The following is an 11,820-nucleotide window of genomic DNA, read 5'->3' as shown; positions in this document are numbered from 1 at the left end:
ACAGGCTGCTGTGATTATAACAGTATAACTGTTGTATAGTATTTGTTACAAAGTTTTGCACTGAAGGGCTTTATGTTGTTCAGGATGTATGGGGGATGACAAATTAAAGGAAAACTCAACAAAAAATTCCCTCTTCATTCTCCCACAGGTGTGACATCATGTTCATTTATTAAACCATTTAATGAGCCCTTGTGTCCTGAATGAAAGCATCTGCATTTGTCATGTTTCTCCACTCATCCATTCAGGTTTTTCCTGTAATTTGTCACCTGTCTGCACATTGTACTGCATCCACTCCTGTAGGCGTGGAAGAGGCACAAAAACAACAAACATTGTTGAAAACTGTTTTTTAAGCATTTTTAGCTTTTGCTTTAGCTCCTCCAGATTTGAGTTGTCCCTTTGAAGAGTGCAGAGTAAAGAGAAGGTATAAATATGCTGTGTTGGTCTGAGCTTCATAGAACACTGCACTGATCTGCAGTATGGTGAAAAATCTCTCTTCACAGCAACCTTTGCTACATACAATTCTCACACAGTAGTGCAGAAATGATGTTATTTAACTTAAGCAGACACTGCTAAGACTCCAGCCACCAGTGAGGCCACCTGACCCTAACCGGAGAAATTAGCATTGTTTGTGAGGTTGAGGTTTTTAAATGTATTTTGGTTTAGAGTACACAAGTTGAGTGCCATCTGATTCCATTATATTGAAGGGAGGGCAGATATCTCTACGGCTGGTATCTCCTAAACTCAGCAACTTACATATTTGAGTGAAAATGGGTTCTATGGGTATTTACAAGTCTCCCCTTTGCAGACATGCACCCTTTATGCTAATTCCATGCAGATTTTGGGCAAAAATCATGCAGTATTTTGCATGTGGTATACATTTAGACAACTTTCTACAGAGTACAGTAGAACCAACAGAGAATCACTTGCAATACTTGCAATGCTGTAGGTAAAGCAAGACCTTAAGGGTATAATTCAGGCTCAGAGAATTGCACATAGTTTAACAGCCTAAATATTTCAAAGTTCCTGGCAGTATCAGTGTCCATGTGTGGAACTGGGAATCTCCAAACTGCTGAGGTCACAAATGAATGCATTCCACTGAAAGCCACATTGAATAAAAGCACTAGTAATGTACATTTGAGATTTAAAAGATTCTGGCAGCATCACTGCACATACATTGTGTTGAAGTAAGAAGCACAATATTGCTGTGTTACTGGGCCAAATATTCCTCTTGGCATTTCTACCAAAGTCCAGAGCACAATCTGTTCTGTGGTGGGAATGTGTGCGCACACAGAGGTGAGGGAGGTGGAGAGACACTGAGAAACTCACTCCTTCAGTGTGAGTCGGCCTCTTCAAATATGTGTGTTGCATGATACTTACTACAAAACTGTCTTCAGGTGATTTCATAAAGACCGTGGGTCTTACCCTTGATGATCTAGATGAGCTCAAAGATTTGTCTTAAAGTTTGCAGTCAGAGACATAACATTATCTCATGCTGTGAACATCATAAAGAATATTTTTCTGGCCAAATACAATCCTGGACCACACAGGCTGTTGAAGCTATTGAACATTGAAGCTTCCACATAGTTTGACTGCGCCTTGTTACACAGAACCATCTGGGATGTCATCATTGGAAACAGTTTGGAACTGAGCCGGCATTTTCAAAAAATACTTTGCAGGTGATTGGAGTTAGTTGGGAGAAGACGAAAAAAGAAAAGAAAAGGCTTCAGTACCGTTCATTGCTCTTCTTTTAGTTAGAAAATACTCTCCAATTCTCATAGAAATTATGCTAGCAGCCACCATTGTTGTTTCACAAACAGTGTCTTCTTCCTACGCCACACCTATTGCCCATTTAGCTGCCAGTACTTCCTCAAAGGACACTGACGGTCGGATATTACTCTACCGGACAGAAACACAGAGCTTAAAGCCTTCTTACATTATGTCATGATTTTGTGACCTTGCAAATTCAGCTCCCTTGCAAGGTCACCTTTAAACCAGTCGGATCCAGAAAAACATATCAAGAAATGGGTTCTAAAAAGAGGGCAAGCTGATCACAGAGCCTGTCCACAAAGAAAACAAGTCCACATAGTACAAATCAATTTGGGAGTTATTTTGAAGTTATTTTTCACTGCTGCACCACTATACCAGATCTTAATGGTTCCCCTACTTACCAAATTCCACTTCATTCCTTGATTGTAATAGTACTGCTGACTCTGGAAACTACTGTGATTTATAGCACCGTGCCCACTTCCTTACAGCAGAACTGGTTTGAATACTACAACTCTTGACTCAGTTTCAGAAGTGACTCTTAGACGCATCAGCATTAGTTAACATGCTAACAGCTATGACTCACAGGGTGGAATATACTGTACATACCTGTAGTGACAACGGGACCAAAGGCTTTCCTTGAAAATATGCATGTGTGGGACGATGAATACACTCACAGGTATACCTCAGAGTCCTTATGTGGGTGAAGAGCTGTATAGAGCTGTGATCCCTTATAAGTGTGCTGTTGGCTGGAACAGTAGCAACCCTATAAGTAGAAGTAGATTTATGATATTTTCCACTTTTCTTGCTTCCTTTTTGGCAACTTTGTTTCTGTTGCATTCTTGAACAAAATAAACTGCATTTAAAAAAAGACCTCTTGTATTTCAGTGATGGCAGTCCGATCCTGATCTGAAGGTTTGGGTGTGGTGTGTAAAACAACACCCAGGGCTATGAAAGTCTTTGTATTAGCGAGAAACACAACACTTCACTCAGGCCATGCCCTGCTGTGGCCCTTACCTGCAGCACTGGGAAAGCTTAAATTCCAATCAACAGTCTCCCACCAGTGTCCACACGAACACCCATTTGGGAAATGTTTTGCAAACAGCACTCCCTGGTTTTGATTTGCCACCGTGTGTGAAGAAGCAAGTAGTGCAAACAGGTTACAAAACACACTGAAGCTGTGGTCCGACAACAGGCTTTTTCACTGTTTAGTTTAACCACTTTGATAGAGTCTGTCAGGTTTGGGTGCTTTCTGAGAGGCACTCTCTCTGTAATGAATTACTAGGATTATAGGCAAGCAGCAAACATCCTCCTCTAGTCCCTCAATACTTTGCAGGCAATTCTTTTCTTTTTTCATAGGACTGTAAGTTAATGTAAAACGAAATTAAAATCTGCAGTTTCTTCAAACTACACACATGGAAAAAGATAATTAAATTGATAGACTAACATAAAATAAATAAAATAGAATAAACCAATATATATTGTTACTTATATACAGATATACAAACATGTATACACCCAGTAAATAATTCTGCTGGTCAGCTTTTGAATTTGTGTCTGGTTGAATGTAAACTGCAGCAACAAGTTAGTGATGATAATATGGGTTCATCTTCACATAAAAAGAAACAGTGTCCATCCACTTTGACTGGGTTTGAGCACCAAGCATCATCGATGTAAACAGTCAACCTCCTCTCATCCAACGCTCAGTCAGCTTGGAACACGGACCACTCAATGAGTGCTTGATATGGGATGTTGATGGAGCAGGTCTCTGTAGATGCAGGCACAACAGCCTCTGATTTCCTGTTGTTTGGCCAGCCTGAGTCTTATTTGGTCCACACCAGACATTAGTCAGGAGCAGCCTGTCCAGCTGGGCTGGCATCCTTTTTGGACGACAGCTCCCACCGTGGCGGGCTGGTCCTGCTGATCTGGCTGGGTGGATCATCTTAAATTACGCTGTTCTTTAATCCAAATCCCATGCTTCCTTTTCCGACGACTGTAGACTATTTCTTTCATAAGTAATGCAATGTGTTCTAGCAATAAAGCCGAAAACAGATTCCAACAAAAACAGAGAAGTCTAAAGGTGCTAGCCTACCGGCTGCTGCATCTGGTTAAAGAAGGCACAGTGGTAGTCCTCCACTAGTGTAATTTCAGTCTTTGTTTTTGTGGATTATCTGTCATCATTCCCATCCAATGTTTCCATACAGTGTAAGAAAAGAGGAAGATGTCTAAAACCCACATTTTGCCCTCAGGTGACAGCATGCAGACAGAAACCCACTTTGAATATGTAAATATGAATGTTGTTGAAACAGGAAAACATACTAGGAGGTATTGTTGTTTGACAGAATGTACTGTATGCTAGATGCTTGCAGTCAAGAAAATCAAGGTTTCCCCAACTTTTTCATGTCAAAGACCAAAGCAGGATGCACATTAGACCACAGACCCCCAATTTGAGAGGATTTTGTCTTAAGGAATTCCCTCTAAGTATTTGTATCAAGATTATAAACTCTCCATAGTCCATAAATGAGTAAGCAAGGACCACTATAAGTTATAATGAATAAAAACTATCAACCTGTTACCAATGATTCTAATTAAGTTCTGTTCCATTCCATTCAGGTCAAACAGAGTCCCTTTTGTTCCAACTTTATAATGACACCATACTCATGACATTCATGGTTTTTGTATTAATGTGAATGGCCAGGATAATTTATAGCCTATTTAATAGTTATTAACACACTTTTACACATATTTATTTACTTTTTTGCCAATAAAATTGATTAAAAAAAACAAGGCAAAAAATTAAATAAATGTAAATAAAAGCTTGAATATTTTCTTTATACCAGATTTTAAGGAGTGTTGCAGTCCCCTCAGGACCCCTACTTCCAGCACCCATAATCTGAAAGGTAATTCAGTGAACCTATTGTCACCACTTAATTAAATGCATGGTTGCAAGATAAAAGTTCTAATTTATTGATTTAGATAAACCTTTTAAGTTGCGAACAGTATTTTGATACTGTTGTGTAAATAATGTGCAAAAACTAGTTGGAACAAATAGATTTTTATGAGTAGCCTAATCAATTTAAAAACTAGTTTATACTACAAAATATTAGGTAAGTGGTCATTAAAAGTATCTTTGATTGTTGAGGCAATGCTAATTCCCATAACTCAATGTAGTACATTTGTTAAACATGATTTCATTAAAAGATTGATACAAACTGTTGCCTTAATTTGTTTTGTTGAGCCAAAATATTTGTTTTTAGAGTGCATGTCCAGACCACAGTCTGAAAACCACTGAAATAAATTATTTCTCACATATGAACTTTATATGTTCTTCAAAATGCTTGCACTGCAGTGAATTCTGTGTCACTGTGTGTGACCACTCCTTTCTTCAGTCCAGAGGTGGGGGCAGGTTCCGGAACTACTGCAAGTCCACACATGCCTGTATGGGAATGTTTGTCTCACCTGCGGAGACTCTCTGTCTGCTGTCGGCATGCTCCATTAATAGTGCAAAAATATAAGAAATTACTGCAGATACCATATCCCCTACCAAAACCAAAGGCAGGTGCATTCTAGCTTTATTTTAGAATACATATTGGACTCCTGGCCAATCAGCAGACTCTGTCACTTTGCATAACCCACCAATGACTTCATGTCCCAGAGCTGCTGTGTGGGAGGGGAGACTTTACCTGAGGAGTACTTCCTCCTGCGCCCGTCTACACACAGGTGAGTGGGAAGTGTTACCTGGCCAGTACCTACCTGCACCTTATTCATTTTTACCTTCTACCCAGCCGGCTTTCTCTGTAACTCAGGAGAAAAAGGTAAATATTTTTTTTCAAACACATCTCTCCTTATTATTCCGAAACCGGCCTTTGTTTACACTTCTTTCATTCATTTGTTCTCCGCGTAAATGTCTGGTGGGTACAGCTTCTTTTCTCCCTTAAGCTGCTCACATTTGGTTGTTTGTTCTACCTTTAACAGTAAGCTTTGGCCAGGGGTTTATAGTGCTGATATTAAGAGGTGATGTCAGGCAGAGTTTTTCCTTTACGCTCCTGTGCAGGCTGGTTGACGCCTTCTGTCCTGAAGCGCGTATTTGATTACGTGTGTTTAATTGCGCTAAGCCGTTCCCATTGACTGGGTGCACTGTGAATAACGTGGGGAACACTGTAGATATTATGTGGCATGTGGGATTTAAATTATCATTATTCATCATGTGGTCTTCATATCTGCTCACACAGCAAGGAGCGTGTCCTTGCAGCTGACAGCAGAGAAACAGAGTTGTGAAGATAAAAGGAACCAATTACTGAAGGAAACATTTCCTTTTTGTGGTTGTTGTTTTGGGACATGTAGAAGAGGTGTTTAAGGCATTCTGCTGCTCACAGCTCATTTCAAATATTTGAACTTAAATGAATTCATATTGATCCTTCAGTGTTGCTATAATGTGTAAAGTCGTTATCGTGATGTTCCAGGGTGTTTGCTGTTTAATGTTCTGTCTTTACGCGAGAACACTACCGCTCAGATCACCTCGCGCCTACTGGAAGACCCCAGCGCGAGTGGGCGGCACCAGCTGGCGCAGTGATGTTCGAGCTGCTGGAGAACAATGCTGCATTCACAACCCATAGGAAATAACAGCGCTTACAGGCCTCACAGCTATCTACCTTTATAAGGAAAACATACACCCTATGCTTAAGGGATGATGTAGATTGAGCCAGGTCAGTTGTTCATACACTGTAGGCAGTGGCTAACTCAGACTTGAGGGGCAGGGGTGTTCACCAGCGTGTAGAAAGTTGTGATGCATTCATGTCAGGGTTAGGCAGCACCCTAGAGGGCACTTTGTCATGTTTTTTCTGCCATAGAGGCATCCAAGAGGGCACCTTTGCAGTGTTATATCAAACACGGTTAAGGTGACTGTAAGCAAAATGCCCTCCCTTATTCTAACCCCACCTTACAGTCCCATTCAAGTCCCTCCGCTATTGTCTATGATACACCTGTGACAGGTCAAACAACACTGCAGAATCCTCAAAGACTCTTCAAACCATCTGGAGGAAAATAATAGTCATGTTTTAAAGAATGAAAAGATTCCTATCCAGTTGCCCAAATTATAATTGTATTTTCTAGCAACAAAATATTTGTGAAACACAAGCAAAATATACACTTTTGTGAAAAGAAAGGCTCATATGACAGATATTTTATTCATGTACAAATTGAGCAAGGTAAAAATATGTCTGGTCATCTATCTTTTTTAGATAAGGAAAAGAGGCACAATTTGGCATTTAAGTAAAAAATATCTTGTTTATTGGGCAGGTGGATCCTTTTTTTCTTTAAGGTAGTTAGGAGAGTCTTTTAGGACTTCAGAAGGGCCAAATGGTAATACATGAGACGCACAGAATGGGAGTACTTACTCCATCCCAATGGTTCTCAAATGGGCAAGCCCTCCTTGTGGAGCTCAGAACAACTGCAGGGTGGGCGTGGATAACCAGGGGAAACATAGGGAGTGAAACTGAAGTGAATTGGTTGCGTAACAGTTACTGAAATTGGTAAAGAAAGACATTATAAGAAATAGAAATAATATTAAGAATGTTAAAATATGTGCATTGTGCATCCATAAAAAAGTGTACCAATGAAAAAGTAGAACAGTATACAGTGTAATTAAAGTATAAAGCATTAATGACTTCCCCACCATAACTTTTATAAGAAAATAAACTTGATAGTCAAAAGTAACCAAACATAGGATTCACTCCAAATTCTTGCAGGAAGACGAAAGCCGAGGTTTCAAACTGAGATGAGTTGTGGCCAGGTGAGGCAGGGGACTCACATTTCCCTGTTTTTCCTGTGGGAATTGAATGCAACATAATTCTAGACCGTTTGGCACGATTTTCGCTGAGCTTCCCTACGCGTTATCACTCTGCTGTGTGTGAGTGGATCGTCGCATGTACACTGAGAGCCTCCTCACACACGGAGGAGATGTGTTTGAGTATAGAGTAGCCTCATTCTGGCACATAATGTCACGCAGGCTGCATTTATTTAGACCTGAAACAGCTTCTGTAACCAACTGATTGAGATGAATACTCTGTGTACACACAGTCACGTCATTTGGACAAATAGTTTCTTTTGGATAAATTTGACAGCAATATCAGCTCTCCAAAAAGAATGAATAAGATGAATCCGTCCAGCGTTTCCATGCAACAGCGCAGGAGGCTGTGAAGCCACGGAGCATTGTGAGCGACGGCACTGTAGATCTGGTTGGGGTCTCTGAAGGAATCCTGTGCGACTTCTTAAAGCCAATGGAGCGTCAAAATGATGGAGATGGGCATGTTGGGAGCTTAAAGCAGCACGATAGTGCAGAGGAGCCCGGTAAGAGCACTTTATTCTCGCACAGATTTCTCTCCACATTTTGCAATAAACACTGTAATGACGTTTTATGCGACAAAATAAAATATTGCATGTGTTTGCACTCAATTTTCTATTTGTCAGAGACGTCCTTAAATTCCTCCTGGATGATTTAGGAGGATTGTAGCTGCTGATATAACGCACATGGGCGCACTGACACCAGATGTATGGAGGGAGTCCTCACAGAAGTGCTTCCTGGACTTATTTCAATAAGCTTTTATATTAAGATGCTGAGGACTTTGACTGTTATTTTAACATATATCCTGGTAGTTTTTACTGGTTGTTTAAACCTAGCAAAAACCTTAAAGAGATGCAGGTGCAGGTTTTGTCATTGCCTAGGCCCGAATAAACAATATTTGTTTCATTTTACACTGGGTTCAACCTGGCCTCATGGGGAAATTGTACAATGTGTATATCTGTGTGTGTGACATGTAAACCCAACCCTGACCACAGCCAACAAACTTACCTTAATGGAAATAGTTTACCCATAACCTTGAAGGGGATAGTTCAGAATTGTTTCACATTATGTGGGTTTTTAGTGGATGCACAGACACAAGTTCACAGATCGTAAACCATTGGCATAAAGACACAAGGCAGGTATCTTCTCTGGGATCGTCACTACAAGTGACACATTTTATCCTCAGACATAGTAAGTAAGACATAGTTTGCCTAAAATCATATCCGATACATTTTAGCCTGTGGTAAAGCATATTTATATTTTTAGTTTTTGTTATGTGAAATAGAAAATTAAAATCAAACCATTAAAAAAATTACATCATCCCTTTTTGCCTATGATAAAAAAACATGCCTTGTATTTCAGTTTTAAGCCACTGAGCCACAAAATAGCCACTGTTTTTTTTAATACCCATCTGAAAAGATAACTGAATGACCAAAAGATCCACTGACCTTTGAGCTCATTGGTTTGACTCATCTGCTCTCTACATGTATTACTCAGACTATTTGTGGCTGTCCGCCTGAAGAAGACAGGAGAATTGAACTATGTGGCACTTTACTCTTTACTATGAAACTGTGATACTGTATGAATATTTGTGGTTGATATGTAACCATGTAAGTACAGTAGATTGCTGTGTAAACACAGCTCACATCACCCCCAGTGTCAACACTGTCAGCGGACGCCATTAGATCCTGTTGGATTTTTATTTATTTATGATGTGTTCAGCATAAACCATCTCTCTGTGACAGTGCATGGCAGGTTGAACACTGGTCAGTTGAGTATTTCAGCAGGTATTGACATTGGAAACATCATTGCGTAGTCCTAGTTCTCAAGGCAACAATCAAATGATCATTTTAGTTTTTTGAGATGTTATCTCTCAACTTGAAGTCTCTGTTTAATCTCTGCTCCAGTTAGCTTGCACAATAGAAACTTCTGATTATTCCATAATCCTTGGAAAAATGTTACAATTCCTGATCTGTTAACAATGCTAACACACTGATTTCTGCATATTCAAGTAGACATAGAAAATAAAATGACATCCTTGTATATACATTTACTTGGATTCAAATTTCAGACAGGTGGATAAAATTACAATTCACAGAATTCACAGAATAAAATATACATGACATATACACAATATGGTAAAAACATCATATTGCGATTATTCTGATAGATATTGCGATAACATTCCCAATTAGTAGGAATGTATGGAGGACTAAAAGTGCCAAAATTAAATAGTTAAATACACCATTAAATAATTACTTAAATGTGTCATTTATTCATTAAAATACCAATTCATTTTATGTAAAAAAAAAAAACATATATAATTATTTTTACTATTTAATTAATTATTTCATGGTCCTGTGTTGCAGTGCTTCATGAATTTATTTTATCTGTCAAACTCACCCATCAAAGTCAGTGGGTGGGGCTAACGCTAATCTAGTCTGATCCATTGCTTTGGTCTGAAGTAGAGTGCCTGGATAGAGACGATGGAGGATCTTCATGAACTTTCTAGGGAGTTGGTGAGAGACATTTTAAACTTAGCAGAGGATGTGGAAGCAGGACCTGCTGACCCAGAGCATGTAGCGAGTAAAGCAGAGGAACTTAATATATATATGTGTTATTTCCGCACTTTCCGACCAAGATATTGACCATAGAGTGACTGCAAATTTAGAAGAAGTAGTCCACTGTTTCTCTGGTATCAGGGCACATCAGGCACACACACAGGGACTGGGGTGTTTGACATTTAAAATACCGAGTGCAGTTCTGAAGCATCAAGTTCCTTGTAGATTACCCGCTGGTCAAATTGCAGCGATGTTCACTAGCTCTGCATCAATCCATTATCTGGAATTGATTTGCCTTGGCTTGATGCGCAGGGTAACCAATCAGGCGTTAGGATCCGCCTACCAACTTTGATGAGTGAGTTTGACAGATAAAATAAATTCATGAAGCACTGCAACACAAGGACCATGAAATAATAATTAAATAGTGAAATAATTATATATGTTTTTTACATAAAATGAATCGGTATTTTAATGAATTAATGAACACATTTATGTATTTAATTCCAAATTTTAATTAATTAATGACACATTCAAGTAATTATTTAATGGTGTATTTATTTATTTAATTTTGGATCTTTTAGTCCTCCTAGAAATGATCATTGTTTCATCATAATTTTTAATTTTCATTAAAAAAACAAACAACCTATTAAAAAAATCATGATGAATGTGAAATTTTATACCATACCACTATACGCATACAAACATGTTTTCCTCTACATACTGGAAAACAAGATTTGTAAGACCAGGGTTTCTCTTGAAGCATACAGTACTTCATTAATATAATATTTATAAATAATATTATTTTTATATTTATATTCATAAATAATGTTTATAAGAAGTACAGCCTGACCTGCTCTATTTGAAAGTGTCCTGAGGATAACTTCCTGTTTATGAATTGCGCTATACAAATAAAATAAAATTAATAAAAACTGAATTGGGATAATTGAATTGAATGAAATTATAATGCTGTTTGAAACACACAGTTTAATTTTCTCAAAAAATAGCAGGTTTTGCGATTTGCAATTGGCAACCGAGCCCATTATTTTGGAATAACCTGTGCCAATCCTATGTACAAAATCCAACAACTGCAGTGCCAGACATGGTTATATCAGGTAAGTTTGAACGTTTGCTGCACGCTTCACCTGAGGCACGCCTACAGTCCAGCATTACGCTATTACCTCAGTGTGATGCCGTGATTGCAATTAAAATACGGCTTTTGTGCTTTTAAAACAGACACATTTTCCCATAAAACCTTATGGCTTTCTGCGCTTTTTTCTGTGGTGCCAACAAGTGCACAAAAATTGTTGTACCCACATGGATGTTAATAAAAACAGTCTGTGTTTTTTTCTGATTCCACATGTTAGGTACCTATAACAACTTTGGTTAGGTTAAAGTTCCAGTGTGTACTATTTAGAAATATGTAGTCACAAATGGAATATAATAGTCATAGCTATGTTTTCATTAGTGATAATCAGCTGAAAATAGAATTGTTTGGGATATGTTACCTTAAAATGAGCTGTTTTTTCATCTACAGACACCTTCTACAGAGTCTGGCATGTTGAACTGCCATTCTAACAGTAGTCCAGAACAGACAAACTAATACAACTGGCTCTGAATAGGGCCTTTTGCGTTTTCCCACTTGTTGCCACTGGA

The 11,820-nt window shown here is 38.7% G+C and overlaps 1 protein-coding gene across 1 annotated transcript in view; it reads left to right on the top strand.

Moving 5' to 3' along the window:
* Nucleotides 1-7,682: 7,682 nt before the first annotated feature.
* Nucleotides 7,683-11,820, top strand: part of ano1a (anoctamin 1, calcium activated chloride channel a) — a gene marked incomplete in the record, with an annotated part of 64,897 nt that continues 60,759 nt past the window's right edge. The window contains 1 exon segment of the mRNA XM_035682233.1: nt 7,683-8,112. Within this exon segment, the coding sequence (XP_035538126.1) occupies nt 8,043-8,112 (70 nt within the window).

Source organism: Morone saxatilis, unplaced genomic scaffold, assembly GCF_004916995.1.
Source record: "Morone saxatilis isolate NCDOM2014 unplaced genomic scaffold, NCSU_SB_2.0 Contig11, whole genome shotgun sequence".
Taxonomy (NCBI): Eukaryota; Metazoa; Chordata; class Actinopteri; family Moronidae; genus Morone; species Morone saxatilis.
Note: the sequence above shows the minus strand (reverse complement) of the source record. Positions and strands in the feature narration are given on the sequence as shown.